The 19,245-nt window shown below is 47.8% G+C and overlaps 1 protein-coding gene across 5 annotated transcripts in view; it reads left to right on the plus strand.

Annotated features, from left to right (window-relative positions):
* The window catches only part of EVL (Enah/Vasp-like), a 150,981-nt gene that overhangs the window by 62,449 nt on the left and 69,287 nt on the right, over nucleotides 1-19,245 (plus strand). Inside the window, exon 1 of one of the 5 annotated variants that reach the window (XM_053224931.1) lies at nucleotides 12,681-12,837. The exons of the other annotated variants lie outside the window; for them this stretch is intronic. Coding sequence (XP_053080906.1) covers nucleotides 12,827-12,837 — 11 coding nt within the window. The 5' untranslated portion in view covers nucleotides 12,681-12,826. Of the gene's footprint in view, nucleotides 1-12,680; nucleotides 12,838-19,245 lie in introns of those variants that run through there. 5 annotated transcript variants of the gene reach the window in all.

Raw genomic sequence — 19,245 nt, forward strand, 5'->3', positions numbered from 1 at the left:
GTTGGGGGTGGGGGGCAGGTGCGGCCACTCAGGGTTAGCTACAGGGAGGTGGGGGAGGGACGGATGCGACGATGACACAGATCTGTACAGGTACTGGATTCATTGAAATGATTTACATTGAGACCAAACGCAACCAAAAGTTCTGAGAAACCAACAAGAAAGCTCCAGTAATTTGAATGATGAAAATGTTTCCCGTTACTATGTTCCTCTGGATTTATTTTCTTTGTAGTTAACTAAATCTAGCCAGGTGTCCTGTTCCAATGCTCAGTAAAACCATTAGAAGTCATGGAAAGGAGGCAGAGGTTTGGCAACCTAAGAGTCCTCAGTGTGCGGCTTGAGAAATGAGGAATTCTCGGGTCGAGTCCACAGACTTCCGCTCTGTTCTGGAGACTGTGTTCTGGGGAGGCCTCTGCACTCAGGAGGACCCTCGCTTTGTCGTGTTTTCTCTCCACTTTCTGGAAAGCTGAGATAACTTAGAATTGTCACCCCGGAAGGTGTCCTTTCTACTCTGGTTTCTGATGGGGGCAAAAATGATGGGATGATTTTTTCCAACAATCTCAAAGGCCCCCCTCCCCCCCCCGCCATTAATTCATAGCCCACTTGAAAGCATGTTTTTGTCTGCATTTGGAGCATTTCTTAATAATGGCTTTGTTGAGATATGTTACATACCATAGAGTTTGTGTACTGGAAGCACACAGTTAGTGGTTTTAGTGAATGGAGTCGTGCCCCCATGACTGCAGTGTGCTTTTTGTCACCCCAGAAGCAAGTTCTGTGGCAGTCACCCTCCGGACCCTCCAGGCCTAGACAGCCACAGATTTGCTTCAGTTCTCATGGATTTGCCTGCTCTGCACACATGTCATGAAAGGAATCACTGAGGGGTTCTCTGTGGCCAGCGTCTTTCCCCCTGCCTGGCCCCCATGGCTCGCACATCACAGCGCCATGCACCGCTGCTCGAGATGTCATGTCCAAACTCAAGAGGGCTCAAGTCCCTCTGTCCGAAGCCAGACTGACTTTAGTTCATCCCCCTGAAGGGGACGCAGAAGCAACACTGGACTGGGATAATGGGACCTACGGCACCCCCCCCCCCCCCCCCGTCCCCCGGCTGGTGTTCGCAAGGGTTCTGTTTGGAGAGAGGGGGCCGGCGGGGGAGGAGAGGGGCCTTAATTTACCTTCTATGTCTTCCTGTGGTTTGAGTTCTCTACCTTTCAACAAATACAGCCTTAAAACAAGAGCCATCTGAGCGGGGAGCCTGCGCCTCCCCTCTTTTTTTTACTTTGTATCTCTCTTTTTTAAAAACGTATCTAAGAAATCAGGTATTTTTAAAGTTTCACTAGCATTATTTTTTAACTACTACCCCCCCCCACCCCAGATTTTTCAGTTACGTTACAGAGTTGGGTCTATATTACATACGTACATGGCCACGATTATTGTTTCTAGTAGTTAGTATTTCTCTGGATCCTCAATCATGTTTTTCTCCTTAAATTGTGTTTGTATCAGAATTGCTACCTTGGAGTTCTTTCACTTAGATTTGCCCTACGACTTTTCCATGCCTTAATTTTCCATCTTGAATTATCTTTTCGTTTGAACTGTCTTGCGTAAACTGCCCAATTCTGGTGCTTGTTTTCTGTCGTGTCCCACAATCCCTGTCTCTTGACTGGTGATTTTTAACCAGTTTGTGGTAGGCGGGTCACTGCTGTCACATGAGTACAGCTGCCTTCAAACCGGGCCACGTGTGTTCCTGGGGCTCCCCTGGCAAGGACGGCTTGAAGCAATCCGTTTCCGGAGCCCCCGTTTCCATCCGTACTCTGTGCTGACTTGGGTCTGTTTGCCAGTGTGCCTGTGGGGTGCTGGCTCCCTTTCCCCACGCCACCTTTCAGAATTCCTCTGTTCTCACTCGAGCAGACGGGCACGTCGCCTGCCTTTCCAAATCTTAGGAAGATTCACTGCCTCAGGCTAACCCAGCCCTCAGCAGACCAAACAGAGGACTAATTTGAGGTGCACTGGCCCCAAAGGAGAGTCTCCTGGGAGCAGAGGAAGCAGCCCTGGGGAACGTGGAAGAGGGCAGCATTCATTTCAGCAAGGCCATCAAGTCACGGCGTAGCGCCACGCCTCATCTATCGGGTTGTCCGTTGAAAATTAAAGACGTGGGGCGCCTGGGTGGCCCCATCAGTTCAGTGTCCGACTCTTGATTTCAGTTCATGAAATTGAGTCCCATGTCCGGCTCTGCGCTGACAGCAGGGAGCCTGCTTGGGATTCTCTCTCTCCTTATCTGCCCTTCCTCCCCACGTCTCAAAACAAAGAAACTTAAAAACTTAGGGGCGCCTGGGTGGCTCAGTCGGTTGAGCGTCAGACTTCAGCTCAGGTCATGATCTCACGGTTCGTGGGTCCGAGCCCTGGGTCGGGCTCTGTGCTGGACAGCTCAGAGCCTGGAGCCTGCTTCAGATTCTGTGTCTCCCTCTCTCTCTCTCTCTGCCCCCCCGCCCCCCCCATACTCTGTCTCTCTCTCCTTCAAAAATAAACGTTTAAAAAAAATTTTTTTAACTTAAAAGATTTCAGAGATGGTATGCTCTCACTTTGAAGTGTATAACCATGTTTGATTTGGAAAATCAGTCAGAATCTTTCTGATAGCAAGGCAATCTGAGTTGGCTGCCTAGCTTGAGTAAACAGGCTGTGCCGGTTATGTTTTATGACAGACCATTTTCATGAATTGAAAGAGCTTAGGGGGCCCCTGGCTGATTCAGCCAGTCAGTGTGTGACTCTTGATCTCAGGGTTGTGAGTTTGAGCCTGTGTAATCTCTACACGATGGGGGAGTAGAGATTACTTAAAAATAAAATCTTAAAGAGGTGCTGGGTGGCTCAGTCCATTAAGTGTCGACTTCAGCTCAGGTCATGATCTTGCGGTTTGTGAGCTCGAGCCCCACATCGGGCTCTGTGCGGACAGCTCAGAGCCTGGAACCTGCTTCCGATGCTGTGTCTCCCTCTCTCTCTCTGCCCCCCCCCCCCCCATCGTGCTCTGTCTCTCTCTCTCAAAAATAAATAGACACTTAAAAAAATTTTTTTTAATCTTAAAAAAAAAGCTTAAGCTCACATATTAAATTGCATTTATAAATTTAACGTACTTAATGTACATATACCACATATAATGTTTCCAAACGTTAAGTCCTTTGCAACCATCTAAACTTACCAGGAAGAATTATAGATGCCACCTAAAAAAAATATGCAATAGGATACATAATTTTCCTACATATTCCTAGAGGGTACACAAGCAGAAAAAATTAGGAGATGAGAGTAATAGCACTTACTTCTGTCTTATTCTGTATTTTCTATATTTTTAAAATGCTTTTTCTCCTTTTCTTTCCTCCTGCCTCACCTTCTGGATATATATATTAAATTGTCTTCAGTTGAATTCAAAGCCATACGCTCTGTTTCATTCCCCTGGCTGCACCTCCTAACCTATTGTGACCCTGTGCTTGTGCTTCTTTTTTGTTGTCGTCGTTTTAAGGCTTCTCGAGGTTCAGGCCTGCCCAGTCATCCACACTCTCTTCCCTTCCTCTGCTCCACATAGACTCATACCCACGCCTACAAACGTTGGTGTATCTGGAACTTTTGTCCTAAATTGTAGATACACTTGCTTTAAAAATGGTTTTGATTATCATTCTTATCAAACACAATTAAACCTCAGGCAATAGAAAACTTCACTAGATTTTTGCTTCCCCCAATTTTTTGAACTATTTTTAAAGCCATTTCAATCTGCGACTCCACAGTATCGTGTACGTTCACGGCGCTGTGGAGCCACTGCCCCACTCCAGTTTCCAAACATCTTCATCCCCCCCTGAAGGAAGCTCCATACTCATTCAGCAGTCTCTTCCCATGCCTTCCCCCCACCGCCATTAAATATATTTTTGAGGTTTTGACATCTTGGGGGGTGGGGTTTGCTGGCCGGGGAGAGAGCCCTCACAGAGCTAGCGGATTCCTGTAGACAGTAAATTGATGGTGGGGCCACTTCTCATCGACAGACCAGCCCGTCCCAGTCCATACCCCCAACACCTCCTTTATCAGGCTCCCAGTCCCCGACGCCGGGATTTCTCCTGCCCCAAACAACCCCAGACAACTGGGAACAGCCCCTGTCCTCTCAAGCCTGCTGGAATTATTGAAACTAGCACTTAACTCTGCTCCCCCTGCTCTGCCTTTCCCACAGAAACCCCAAGAAAAGCTGTGGCCTCTGCTTCCCCCTCGCTCTTCCCTGCCCCCCAGCAACACTGGTGCCTAACACCGTGCCTCTTGTTTAAGGGGAGCTGTGAGTGGCATCAGACTTTTCTTTCCGCAGCATCGTCGTCACTCGGGCACCTTCATAAACTAAGACCCAGGCACAGATTATTGCCGCCACCCGCGACAACACGAATCCGTGTCCTGTGCGAATTTGCCTCGTCTGCGTATCTCCTAGAAATGGAGTCCTACGACGTTGTGTTTTCGCGGCTGGCTGCTTTCACTTCGCATCATGTGTTCGAGGTTCATTCATGTCATAGCCTGTGTCACTACTTCCTTTTTAGGAAGCATCCCCTGGGATCATGACCTGAGCCGAGATAAAGAGTCGGACATTCAACCAACTGAGCCACCCAGGTTCCCCAACAATTATATTTTTATAACCAAAAAAAAAAAAAAAAAAATCACTTGGTTCTTCTTCCTCGTTGCCTATTCCCACCTCCTGTTTTAAGTATCTCTCCTTATCTCTCCACTGGCATTTATTATACTTACTAAATTTTTTCAATGTTTTATTTATTTTTAAGGCAGAGAGACACAGAGCATAAGTGGGGAAGGGGCAGAGACAGGGGAGACACAGAATCCGAAGCAGGCTCCAGGCTCCAGGCTCCGAGCTGTCAGCACAGAGCCCAACACGGGGCTCGAACTCACGAACCACAAGATCATGACCTGAGCCGAAGTCGGACGCTCAACCGACTGAGCCCCCCGGGCGCCCCTATACTTACTAAATTTTAAAATTCTCTTTCCCGTGGTATAGGTCTTCCAAAGAAGAAACTCATTTCTGTGTTTCTTTTACTCTCACATCACCACATCACAACTTCGCTTCCAACACCAGATGTGTGGGTTGTTATGAATAACAGAAGGTGCCCATTTCACTTAGATCACACTGAATCTAGTTCAGGAAGTGAGGACAAAGACCAAATATAACAAAAGATGCTCCCATTGCTCGTAGGCTTTGGAGATTCCAGGGGTTTGGGGAGCTGCAGGCCAGAAACGAGGACACAGATCAAATATATATTTATTATATAGCACAGGTTGCTTCCAGGTCTGTAATAAGTGCAAGCACATAATAGAGATGTTAGAATTTTCCCCTGTGAGTTCATCATTGTTTCCTTGGAGCGTTCGTTTGGCTTGGCTGGTGATGTCTATTTATGCTGCAGATGAGTTTGGCCAGGAGCTCGGTTGGGATAGAAGTTTGTAGGGGCAAAGCACCCTGGTATTGCGTTCTCGGCGCAAACATTCCCTTTGCAAATGCTGACGTTTGAAAAGCCAGACCATATCAGTATCCTCTCTGTACACCAGTAATGCACGTACTTCCTGAGTACTGGTCTTCAGCAGAACAGTTTAACAAACATTCTGAACACCCAGTATGGATACCAAGAATTGTGCCGAGCACAGCTGGGTATAAAAGAATAAAACAGGTAGCCCCTCCCTAAAGAACAACCATCTGTGACAATTAAACTGATAATATTGTAAAATGCAGAAGAAACATAACAGCAGGAATAATTTTGTCTATCGTGGGGACTCAGTAAACACTTGACCGAAGAGGTGGGTCTTGAAGGGCAAACCCAGGTTTGATTGCGTTTGGTCATGCAACTTTGCCAACAGGTTTTCCTGTGTCAGTGGTGGTAACTAATTCTCTGTAGCCATTTCTCCACCCCCTTCTTCTCCGTTCCTAGGAAGTGAGGACCTTCCTATCAGAACACTCTTTTTTTTAAAGCACAAATTTCATGAAAAACCAGTATAGTAAAGCAGATTTTTTTCTATGTTTCTTAGTCAAAGACCCTTTTATGCTCAAACATCCCACCAAGAGAGAGTAGAAGAGAAAGCAGTCCATTTACAGAAAAGGAAACTAAGAGCCACAAAAGTTAGATAACTTTCCCGAGCCGCACAAGTCTTTGAATTCAGTCTCCTAAGTACAGTGCCCTTTAGTGTAGCTCCCTGATTTGTTATCAGTCACCCTGCTGTCTATTGGGATCTAGACACATGGGAAACACTCTTTCAAATCAAGTCAATACAGTTGTCAGTTACTGAGCATTTACTGTGTTCAAGATGCACAGCCAAATGCCTTAGCATTTAGTATCCTGTGTGAGATTTGGTGACCTTTCCTTGCATTCACTCACTCATTCATATATTCATCATGCAGTTAACATTTACCCTGTACCTACTACATCCTAAACAGTGTACTAAGTGCTGAGTTCAATTCATAGTAATACATTCTAAGGTGCTGCCTTAAACAAGACATTTCTCTTTTTTTTTTTTTTCAAGTTTATTTTTGAGAGAGAGAACGAGAACGAGTGGGGGAGGGGCAGGGAGAGAGGAGACAGAGAAACCCAAGTAGGTTCCCCGCCATCACTGCAGAGTTCAGTGTGGGGCTAGAACTCACGAACCACGAGATCATGACCTGAGCCAAAATCAAGAGTCGGATGCTTAACCAACTGAGCCACCCAGGCGCCCCTCAAACAGGACATCTCTTAACGCTCTCACTGAATTGCTCTTCAGATGTTAACAGCTCCTATCCTATTTTTCTAGCATTTTCTATTGCCTTGACACGATTGATTTAGGAATTGGTGTTGTACCTGCAGTTCATAGTCATTAACGTGGCCAGTCCTTTGATTGAACAGATGAGAAGGCCAGGATTGAGAGTAGAGAAGTGAATGCCCAAGGATGTATGGTGTATCAGTGAGAAAGCGTGGGCACGAATCCATATCTCATAACACCCTGGCCAGAAATCTTTCCACATTTCTTATTCCTCATAATTTTGCCCAAGTGCCTTATTAAAGTTAGACGGCAGAGTTAAAAGAATGCCCTCACAAGGTGCACTCTTCCCGCTTATCTACTTATTGAAACTGAGAAAAGACAGTTGTCATATGACTGGAGGACAGAGGAGAGGAAGGATGGAGGTGAAAGGCACATTCTCACGGTGAAGATGTTTACACTCAGGCTAACATCTTCAGGAAGTGCTCAGAAAATGAAAAAGAGTACCCTTTGGTAGTTTCATAATCATCATTGACTTCTGCTGCAAGCCACGACAGCATGATGATCACGGACTTGCTCTCTTGACAAAAAACCCGTGAAACTGAACAAAATGTACGAAGCACCTGAATATAAGGATACTTAAAAATTCACATAAAATACTAAATTCTTGCTGCTTTCAGGCATTGACAGGTAGCACAGGACTCCAATTCTTGAGTGCAGAAACATTGGTAAGCCCCACAGTGGCTCTGGCTTTCTGCCTGGGACTCCTTTTTGGTTTTGGCACAAAGTGGTGGGGCTCCAGCCGAAAGGTGATCTTAATGAGCTCAGAAGGCAGATACATATTGGAATTCCAGGCTTCTGAAATAGCTGGATGTTGCAGGGCAGAGAAATAGAGAGAGGAAGCCTCGTGGTAGGAGCAGGGATAGCAGAGTTTTGTGTAGGGGTTCACTTTGGGTAGCTGGCTAAGGGCTGTCCGGCTATGCACGTGTAGAATGAGACGGTCTAGGAGGCCTGCAGAAGGGCTAAGAACTGAATGATGATGCCCAAGTTCATGCAGTGCTGGGATGTGTTGGAGATTCTAGTCAGCCTTAATGAAGAGACCTCACTGAGCACCTCAGGCATTCAGTTGAGACCCCAGAACAGCCATACCTTAGGAGTGAGGGTGGTGCCCTTGAGTAAGGGCTACCCCCTAGGGCTAAGTTCAAAATGGAAAAAGAACTTAAGAAAGGATTAATACACACTTGATCGCACTGAAAGAATCTTCCAGTAATTTACCTGCCTGCTAGGACAAATTGAGTACCTTTAAAGGAAGACAGTATAACCCAGACTCTGCAGCATGTCATAACGATGTCTAACATGCAGTCATAAATTTGTGAACATATAAAGAGCCAGAAGATGTGAGGGGGAAAAGCAATCAGTAGACCCTTAAGTGATGCTTAAGTTTGAATTTGCAGGCAGGTGCTTCCAAGTGGCTGTTACAAATCTGCTCAAAGACTTAGAAGATGGATACAGTGAGCAGACATACAGAGAAATGGAAATTGTAAAAAGAAATTTACCAAATGGAAATTCTAGTACTAGAGGTGAAATTTTAAAATTCACTGGATGAGATCCACAAAAGTGGCTCAGAGATTGTATTAAAATGGGTTAGTGGACTTGGATACTGATCAATAGAAATCATCTAAAAACCAGGGAAATCACATTGGGAAAAATTAACAGAGCCTTGGTGACTTTGGGAGATGATACCAAGAGGGCTAAATGTGTGTGATTGGAATCCTTGAGGAAGAGGAGAAAGGGAATGGGGCAGAAGGATAATGCTTGAGGAAATAACTACCAAAACCTTCCCAAACTTGCTGAAAAACCTTAACTCACATATCCAAGAATCTCAGCAAACGCCTAGCAGGATAAATACAGAGAAAACCACACTTAAGCCCATCATAGTCATGCTGCTGGAAACCAAGAAAAGGAAAATATTCAAAGCGACCAGGGAAAATATGGTACATTATATACAGAGGATGATGATATAAATGACGGCTGGCTTCTCATCAGAAACCATGGATGTCAGAGACAGTGGAACAATGTTTTTTTTTAACTGCTAAAAGAAAAAAAAAATCTCAAAATTCTCTATTCAGAAAAAAGTACCTTCAGGTGTGTTGGCAAAATAAAGGTGTTTTTCAAATAAAAGAAAGCTAAAGGATTTGTTGTAGTGGTATACCTGCTGTTATATTCCTCAGCTGAAGAAAAATGGTGGAAACTCAGATGTCTAGGAAGGGATGAGGAGTACTTGAAAGGATAAGTATATAAGTAAATAGGAGACTTTTTCTTGTGAAATATATATATTTTTATGTGGATGTGTACATGACTGTGTAAAGCAAAAATATATTAATGTATAACATCGTATTGTGACTGTAATACATGTGATGACTGTCCCGTGAAGGATGGGAGTGCATTTATGTGATTGCTGTGTACTTAACACTTTACAGGAAGTAGCACAACAGTAGCTCTGAGTATACTGTACAAAGTTAAGAATGTATATTGCAATCCCTAGAAAGACCTGTAGATAATAATATGAAGGGGCCCCTCGGTGACTCCGTCAGTTAGGCGTCCAATTGTTGATTTTGGCTCAGGTCATGATCTCACAGTTGTGAGAGTGCGCCCTGTACCGGGCTCTGCACTGTTACTGCGGAGCCTGCTTGGGATTCTCTCACTCCCTCTCTCTCTCTGCCCTTCTCCTGCCTGCCCACGTGCTCTCTCTCAAAATACACGTTAATATAATAATAATAATAATGTAAAGAGGTATAGCTAAAAAGTCCATAGAGAAATTAAAGTGGAATTCTAAAAAGTAATTTATCCCAAAGAATGTGGGAAAAGAGAAACAGGGAAACCAAAACAGATGAAACAAACAGAAAACAGCAAAATGGTAGACCTGTGTCCAAACATGTCAATCAATTACATGTAAATAGACTAAATACTCCAGTTAAAAGATAGAGATTGTCAGACCAGGTGGAAATGCAAGGCTCAATTGTATACTGTCTATAAGAGACACTCTTTAAATACAAAAGTAAAAGAGGCTGAAAGTAAACGGATGTGTAGTGGGCAGGGTAATGCTGCCATCCCACCTTAATCCCCAGGCTGTGAACATGTTACCTTAGGTGGCAAAAGGGATCGGAGTTATGCATCTGGAGATGAGGCAAGTTATGCCACTTAGGTGGCAGATATGATCGGAGTTATGCATCTGGAGATGAGGCAACTATCCTGATTATCCAGTGGGGGTGGTCTAATCCCATGAGTTGTTAAAAGTGGAGAACCTAAAAAAGAAGACGGTAACTGTGCGAGGTGATGAACATGTTCGTTAGCTTGACCATGGCGATTATTTCCCAATGTATACATACGTATATCAAGACATCAAGCCATACACCTCAAATGTAGATAAATGATATGTTTATATGTATATACAGTTTTTGTCAGTTATACCTCAATAAGGATGAAAATAATAAAAGCCCTCCCCCCCCCCCCCCCCCCCGCCAAAAGACCCCTCAGATATGGCCAAAAGAAGCGACCACAGTGCAGACCCTTTCCTGGCTCTGGTCAGAGCTAGGTGTTAGATTGGAAGGGTGAATTGTAGTGGTTCCGCATTCCTGGCTTTGTAGGAGGAGGAGGGGGCCATGAGGAAGGAGCAGAGGTGGCCTCTCGAAGCTGAGAAAGGCCAGGAAATTCTCCTTTAGAGCCTCCAGAGGGAAATATAGCACTTCCAACACCTTGGTTTTAGCTCAGTGAGACCCGTGAGATCTATGTCGGACTTCTGACCTATTATCTTACAAAACTGAGATAACAGATTTGTATTATAAACTGTCAGTGTGCAGTAATTTTCTACAGCAGCAACAGAAAACATACGGGATGGAGAAGGATACACCAAGCAAATAGCATAAGAACCTGCACAACTACGTTAATACCAGATAAGGTAAACTTAACGACAAACGGTTACCAGTGATAAAGAGGGACATTTCCTACTGATCGGAGGGTCAGTTCATGGGGAAGATATTTTAGTCATGAAAGTATAGGTACCCCAATAAGAGCTCCAAAATACATGTAGTAAAATCGCAGAATTAAAGAGAATAATAGACAAATCACCAGTTGGAGATGTTAAACCTTTTTCTCATCAGTTGATGGAACAATTAGACAAAAACAAATCAGCAAACCAGTAAGGACTTTGATCTGAACAACACTTGACCTAATTTCCATTTTTAGAACACTATACCCAATTTTAGGATACATGTCCTTGTGCACATAGTACATTCACCAAGGTAAACTTCACGCTGGGCCATGAAACAGGTCTCTGTAAATTTTAAAAGATTGGAATCAGGGGCGCTGGGTGGTGCAGTTGGTTAAGTGGCTGACTTCAGCTCAGGTCATGATCTCACAGTTCGTGAGTTTGAGCCCCACATCGGGCTCTGTGCTGACAGCTGAGAGCCTGGAGCCTGCTTCGGGGTCTCTCTCTCTCTCTCTCTCTCTCTCTCTCTCCCTTCCCCTCTCTCCCTCTGCCCCTTCCTCTTTAAAAAAAAAAAAAAAAAGATTAAAATCATACCAGGAAAAACAAAAAGTTACACTAATTACGTTCTTTGACCACAATAGAATTAGAAATAAGTAACAATAACAGATACTTTAAAAACACCAAATATTTAGAAATTAAAATACTTCTAAATAAGCTATAGATAAAAGAAATCATATGGAAAAATAGAAAATATTTTGAACTAAAGGAAAACGAAAAGCAAAATATGTCTAAATTTGTGGTTTGCACCTAAAGCAGTGCTCAAAAGGGAATGTGTATCTTTGAAAGCCTTTCAAAATACATTTTCAGGGCGCCTGGGTGACTCAGGCAGTTAAGCGTCCAACTTCGGCTTAGGTCATGATCTCACGGTTCGTGAGTTCGAGCCCGGCATCAGGCTCTGTGCTGACAGCTGGGAGCCTGGAGCCTGCTTCGGATTCTCCCCCTCTCTCTGCCCCAACCCACTCGCATTCTGTCTCTGTCTCACTCAAAAATAAAACGCTAAAAAAAATTTTTTTTTTAATTTTTTTTAAATACATTTTCAACCTTCAAAGTACTTTCTAGCTTAGCTGTCTGGCTAGAACTGCTCTTCCTACACTACTCTGTGCAGCTGTTTCCCGCTGTATCAATCATAACATCTTAATACCTTTGGTCGTTAGCTTTTCAGTGATTGTGTTTTGGTTCTGGGACAAGGCCTCTCTGCGGCCCCAGTTAATTTGGAACCAAGGGTTGGGAATGGACCTTATTTCCATGAGAGCCCGGTGGAGGCAGGCAAAGTAAGGGTCGTTAGCCCATTACACAGTTGAGGAAACTGAAGCCCCAGGGCCTCTTGACGAACAAGTAACAGGGCTAGGTTTCCTGTGTTCCCCACACATTTCTTTTCCTCGCAGGCCCTCAGCTGCCAACTGAGATCTCCCCGTCAGAAGTGTCTCCCCAGCAGAGGTGCAAAACGGGTACTAAGGTCAATATTAAACCTTTAGCAGCTGTTAAAACATCATCATGTAGCCTTGTGTCCTCCGGAGGATCGGTGAGGATACTTCTGAGTTTTCTCGGGGCCTTTTCATAAAAGCCTTTAGGGAGCCACCCGCCCTGACCTCCCCTTTCTAGGGCAGGTGGGAGAACCCGGGCCCAGACCTTTCACGTGGCTGAGGCCGAGCGGGGAGGCCCTGAGCTGGGGGGCAGCCAGTACCACCGCAGGCCCTGAGCCCAGCCTGCCGCTGCGCCCTCACAGGAAGTGCTTTGGGGCTTGAGGCCCCGGCCTGCGAGGCCTGCGAGTTTCAGGCGGTGGTGGCTCCTGGCCGCCCACGCTGCTGGGGCTCTGCACTGTGAGCCTCTTGTTTCTCTATTTTCTACCTAGGTTTCAGTTTGTAACTGGGGTTTATTTCCCCTTTGTCTCTGGTTCAGCTTCCTTTTCCTGTTTGGTTTGAAGTTGAGTCTAAAAATCAAGTTTGCTGCCCTCCAAGGGTCTGTGGTCCTCTGATCGGCAGAGCCTGTGGAGTACAGGACTCACCTCCTCAGGGTTCCCTGTGCTAAAGCCTTTCAGCCATGGCCACGGGGTGAGTATGGGGACCAAAAAGGGGACAGAAGAGTGTCTGGAGGAGACCTAGAATCATAACGGTGTAGAGCTGAAGGGACCACAGAAATCATCTCGGATCGCCTTGTTATAATCATGGGGAGACCGAGGACAAGGGACTTACCCAGGGTCACCCAGCAAGTTCGTGACCAAGCCCGTCCACTCTTCATCTGCTGGCCTGTCATTACATGGGCCCGTGTCTCTTACTGTCTGTGATCTTTAATGGCTTCTGTGTTGAAAGCACCCCTCAGAGGTCAACACCCGTCTCGGGTAATAGAAGGGGTTTGACGATCTAACGGGGTCCTGGTTTGGCTCTGACGCCCTTGGCTCCTCTCTCCAGAATGGCCTGAGAACATTCAGATTTTCTCTAAATACTGGGGCAAATAGGGAAGCGCCGAGGTTCCTTTTGTAAGAGAAACTTCGTCAACTGACGAGCACAATCCTGACCTGCTTGAGAGAGTGGCAACTGACTTAGGCCGTCGGCCACTCAGACCTGCTGCTCAGCTCTTGGGTGGGCGGCAGCCAGGCCGCACTGTTCCCGTCGGATCGTGACTGCTCTCTCTAAAGATGGGGAGGCACTCCCCAGCCTGTGACCCCATGGAAGGTTGTAGGCGATAGGAGTTTTGTCCTCTGGGGGTTTGGTGTTGACTTGATTAAACTCATTATAAGTTTGTGTCTTAGCATAAAATGATAATCCCTCACCTCACAAAGTACTTCTCAGTTTCCATAATGCCGTTTCGGTGGCATGGGGCCGATCGGGCGGTAGCATCACTCCTGTTTTGTGGGTGAGGAGGCCCAGCCTCTGCAGAGTCGTGCCGCCCGGGCAGGGTCGCGTGTGGCGGGGAGAGGAGGGATGGCCGCACCTAGTGGTTTTTCCAGGGCACAGCACAGGCACTGTGGCAGCGTTTCACAGTGAGCTAATAAAACCGGCCCTACAGTAAGGAGATCTTGGCCGACACTCCCGCTCAGCAGAAGAGGGGATTTGGTGAGGGGGCATCGCAGCCTTGGCCAAGCCACCGGAATCCTCTCCTTCAGGCCCAGAGTCACCAGGGCCAGGAAAACACGCCGTCCTCTTTATGGTTGGCTTCATTCCTGCTCCTTTGCAGCTGGTTTTCGGTCATTTTAGTGGTTTTCCTATAACTTTAAAGGACTTGTGGGTGGGGCTGTGGAGAACAGAATACTTGCACCTCAAAGGCATGTCAACGTCCACAGTGGGTAGGGACCAAAGTCATTTTCAGCTGCGAGGTACAGTGTGAATAGCTCAGGCCGTTCACTCTGGCCCGTCAACCACCGCTTGCAGGAAGGTATGTCGGAAGTGAACAGGAGGAAACAACACGGGTTTTTAAAGGTCTTTTAAAATTGTCAGAGTCTTGGAATTTTCCATCTTGAAAGGCCCTTAGGAGCCTATCCACAGTAGATCATCCAGCTTAGCGGTGCTTTAGGCCTCTTGCCCTCCACTTCAGCCAAACTAAGTCTCTTTCATCTTTTTAAAGTATCCCTCCCTATTTCTTTGAGGAAAAAAAGAGTGTCTTGTTGTTGGCGATGATGCTTTTGAAGTCTGGAAGCCGCCTGAGGTGCACACACCAGGAAGTGGGGGCCCAGAGCCCAGGGGTCCAGGCAGGACTTGTCTGGTGACTGACGTAGTGGCCGGCCAAACCAGAGGCCCCGCTGTCCCGCACTGCCCTCCGCACTCACAGCGCCAGCGGGCAGGGTCGGTGGCCACAAGCACAGCGGCTGGAAGGCCTGCCAGCTTTTTGGTTTTCCTCCTGCGGACAGATCAGGGTACATACACGTCCAGGTTCCTAAGTCACCGTCGCGCCTGTGCTGGGGTCACGGGGCTTTCGAGTCACGAAAACTTGTCTGCCAGGCCCAGCTCCAGCTGTCCGAGCGCTCAGCTGTGGGCTGGGAGCCGGAGTGTCCGGGGCACGTGGCGGTGTCCAGCCTCCCCTCGCGGGCAGTGTCGCCCTTCTTTCTCTCAGCGGTCCTCAGGGCGGCGAGTCTCGTTTTTATCGTTTCCGCGTCACAGAGGAAGAAACCAAGGCAGAGAAGGAGCAACCCGCCGGGAAACCTAGCCTTGAGCTCATGGCTCCTGACTCCAGATGCTTTGTCCTCTGCCCTTCCGCACCGACCGAGAGCTGGTCTCTGCTCAGAGACGCGGGGACACGCGGGGTGGGGGGACAGCACTTAGAAACGGGGAGCCCTTGAGTCCTCAGGGCCGCGCGCACGCACAGTGGGGAGCGTAGACGGGAAGAGCAGTGTGGGTTGAGACGTTGGGGCTGTCAGGAGCGACTTCCGGGAGAAGGGGCTCTCTGGGGAGCTCAGAAGGAGAGGGCATGACTTTAAAAAGGAAAGGAGCAAACGTCCCGGTCAGCGTCCCCCGGGGGCTGCTCTCTCTGGGTGCCGGGGAAGCAGGGGAACAAGACAGGCCGTCCTGTCCCAAAACCGCACTGGGGGCAGGGACACAGTCCAGAAACCAGAAACCACAGAGGAGAGAGAGACCGGAATGTGCCAGAGGCTGGCGGCGAATGGCTGGGCCATCGCCTTACCCAGTGGCCCCGCTGGGGACATTTACTCAGACACCTCAGCCGGGAGGTCACGAGGTCAGCCACGAGGCAGCCTTGCCAAAATCTGAAGATGGAAATGGGAGGTGGGGGCAAGTGTGAAGGCCCTGACAGGCACGGTTTGGTGGGGTCAGGGGTCGAAGAACGGGGAAGCTGAAGCTCCTTGGATCTGGAGAGGGAAGGGGGTGAGGGCAGAGGAGAAGGCAGGCCTTCTCACACAGAGCCGCCAGGCCTGGCGAGGAGTTTAGATTTCCTTCATTGTCTTAGGAAGCCTTTGGAGGGTTTTAAGCAGAAGGAAAGGCGTCCGATAGAGGCTTAAGAAAAATCACTCGGGCCGCTGTGTGGATGGTTCTCCTTGTGGCAAGAGTGGAGGCAGGGGGCCCTCCCGGGGCTCTTGCGGTCCTGCAGCGAATTGGGGGTGGTTTGGACTAGGGACGGGGCAGCCGGTGTAGGGGGGCACGTGCTTCGGAGGCACGGGCTCCAGGACATCCTGGTGGGTCAGATGTGGGTGTGAAGGAAAGTGATTCACACCTGTCTCGGGGGACCTGTGGTTTCTTTTGCCACAGTGGGGGTGGGAGCCTCGGTACAATAACTGGAGCGCCGGCTGGGGTCCGTGGGGTTTTGGAGCCTGCGTCGGCGGGCTCCCGGTAAATGTCGGTTGAACAAGACCGCAGCGAGCGGGAAGCGGCTGAGCTCACGGTGCAGCAGGAAAGGCTACGGAAGAAAATGTATCTGCCCCTTTCCGTGGAGCCAACTAATCTTAATCCCTTCCCTGTCTCCCTCCTGTCTTTATTGCGCTTGGGTGTTTTATTTTTTCTAAAGGCTTCTCACCTTCCAACACACTGCAAACTTATTTACTATTTAAAAAAAACTTTTTGGGGGCGCCTGGGTGGCTCAGTCGGTTGGGCGACTGACTTCGGCTCGGGTCATGATCTCACCGTTCGTGGGTTTGAGCCCCATGTCAGGTTTTGTGCCGACAGCTCGGAGCCTGGAGCCTGCTTCCGATTCTGTGTCTCCTCTCTCTGGCCATCCCCCGCTTATGCTCTGTCTCTCTCTGACTCTCAAAAAATAATTAAGTGTTAATAAAAAAAAATTTTTTTTTAACTTTTTTAAGTGTATTTATTTTGAGAGAGACAGAGACCACATGATCAGGGGAATGGCAGAAAGGGAGAGAGGGAGAGGGAGAAGGGGAGAGAGAGAGAGAGAGAGAGAGAGAGAGAGGGAGAGAGAATATCCCAAGCAGGCTCCGCACTGTCAGCACAGAGCCCGACACGGGGCTCAAACTCACGAAACCATGAGATCATGACCTGAACCATAACCTAGAGATGCTTAACTGACTGAGCCACCCAGGCGCCCCAAACTTACATACTATTTTATTGGTTGTCTGTCTCCACCCCTCTAGAATGTAAGTTCCAGGAGGGGAGGTTTTGTGTGCTTCGCTCACAGACACAAAGACAATGCACATTTATCCAAATGCTGCACGTCGTTAACTGCGTTTGTTGTATGACCCTGGAGATGCCTGGGCTACCAGAGCTGCTCCTTGGTGCCGCTTCCTGGCGTGGCGTGGTAGAGAAGAGGCCAGAACGGCAGATGGTCCACTTGCTCTCGGCCAGGGAAGGCGCCGAGGCTCCCTGTACCGTTGATTCTTAGTTGGCCGTCTGGGCACGGTCATTACCGCCTGTTCCGCTGTCCTGCAGGTCTTGAACGTGTAGAGGTGTGAGAAGCCTGGGTCCACCCCCCAGTCCTTCTGGCCCACACCTCTGCCTCTGCAGCAGGGTTTGGAAGCCTGTCTCTAGGAGTAGGGGGTGTTTCCTTTGACGTCTTCTCCCAGGCAAGTTAGAGAGCCCCAGAAGCTCACGGTCAAACGGGCCCTTGGAGATCATGCTGTTCAGTTACTATTCCCAGGGACGTGTACCCAGATCCTTTGGGGAGCTTCCTGAAACTTCTCAGTCTTCTTCTGTCCCAAAGAATCCAACGTGCCTCCAGTTGAGGAGCATCATCATCACAGTGATTCTGGGTTGTTCCCGTGAGAGTGTGTTGTGCCCTGCGGGTGTGCTGGGCAAAACGTGGCTGAGAACTGGTCTGATCCATTGGTTTTACTTTGGTAACACCCCAGGAAGAAAAATAAAAGCTACCCTTTTTTGAGTGTTCATAGCAAGCCTTATGCTGATTCTGTTCTGTACATTGTATTTAATCCTCATCTTCGGAGGCGTTACGTTGTTAATCCCATCCTGCACATGAGAACAAAGGTCAGCAAACAGGTCACTCGTTCCAGGTATCGCTTGACAGAGTTGGATTTGAAACCAGATCTCTTATGTTCTCAACAGCTAAGCTTGGCTGTAGCCTGTCGAAGGACCTTGCCCCAAATTGCAGAGTCAAAGTTAGGATCGGAGCGTCTAACCTCTGTTATCCTCCGCGGTCTCTGATTTCACACTGTTTGTACGACAAGAGACAAGGAGACCTTCTCTCTCCCCCTGTGGCACCCCATGCCTACCTCTGCCAGTCACCCGTTCGTTCATCATTGTGCTCCCAGCCTGCCCCAGGACACAGTGGTACTCGTTTCTGCCCGTCCCCGCATCTACTCAGATGTGTATTGAACTGAGCTGGTTGCCGTGCTGGTAACGAGGGGTGTTAGCTGGGGGCTCAGCTGGGTCTCATTCCCAGGCTATTAATTTACCCTCAGGGATCAGCATCCTGCCCCAGTCCTTGGTCCAGCCAGATCGCTACAGCTGTCCCCAGGTTGTGCTGAAACGCATTCCATTTCCGCAAGCGATCAGAATCACATACTGTGGGGACACAGGCATGTACTGGGATTTATGAATGTTCTTGAGGTCCACATGGACTATCCGATGGCTCCCTGAGGAAGGACTGTGTTGGTGGCCTTGAAAGAAAGTGTGGGAAGTGGGTGTTGAGACAGGTTCAGTCTAAGAATATCAGACTGTGTCAACAGTTGGTGGGAATGTTTTTTCCAATTTCACTAGACTCCACAGAGAAGTGGAGACCAGCTGTCCAAGCATCTGGGACGGTGGCATTATAATGGAGAAAAGGCAAACGTCTTCATTGCAGGTGACGTAGCAGTCTGACCCTCCCAACCAATTTGGATGGAAGAAAAGACGTCTGGGCTAACACTGAATTTAGGCTTCATTCACCCAAAGCCTTCCTTTAATTCTGGCTCTTACAAAACTGGGGCTCAGACGGTCAGCATTTGAGTGTCTGTGTGTGAATGTATGCAGACCTCACCCTCTCTTTTCATTGCTGTAGTTCAGCCGCTCTCGTATGTGGTCAGGAGAACAACCCTTTTAGGGGGTGAGTCAACACTGTGTTTTTAATAACACTAAGGCAGTGTTTGCCTTTTTCACTCTTATCTCACAAATGCACAGTGGAATTTTCCAGAAGCTACATGACGTGTTGACATTGTCAACTGTGACAGGTAATGAAATGTGTGCCTGTGCATTCTTGTGTTTTGGTTCTGTTTTTGTTTGGGGGGGGGGTGGGTTTAGAGAGTTGCTTCTTTATTTGTTCTTATGTTTATTTATTTATTTAGAGAGAGAGAGAGTCTGCACAAGCGGGAGGGGGGCAGAGAGAAAAAGAGAGAGAATCCCAAGCAGGCTCCGCGCCGTCAGCACAGAGCCCAACGTGGGCCTCGATCTCATAAACCGTGAGGTCATGTCCTGAGCCCAAACCGAGAGTCAGACGTTTAACTGACTGAGCCACCCAGGCGCCCCTGTGCATTGTTGTGTTTTAAAAAATTCTCAGTTTTTAAAAAAAAATTTTTTTTAATGTTTACTTTTGAGAGAGAGAGAGACAGAGCATGAGTGGGGGAGGAGCAG

This window comes from Acinonyx jubatus, chromosome B3, assembly GCF_027475565.1.
Source record: "Acinonyx jubatus isolate Ajub_Pintada_27869175 chromosome B3, VMU_Ajub_asm_v1.0, whole genome shotgun sequence".
Taxonomy (NCBI): Eukaryota; Metazoa; Chordata; class Mammalia; order Carnivora; family Felidae; genus Acinonyx; species Acinonyx jubatus.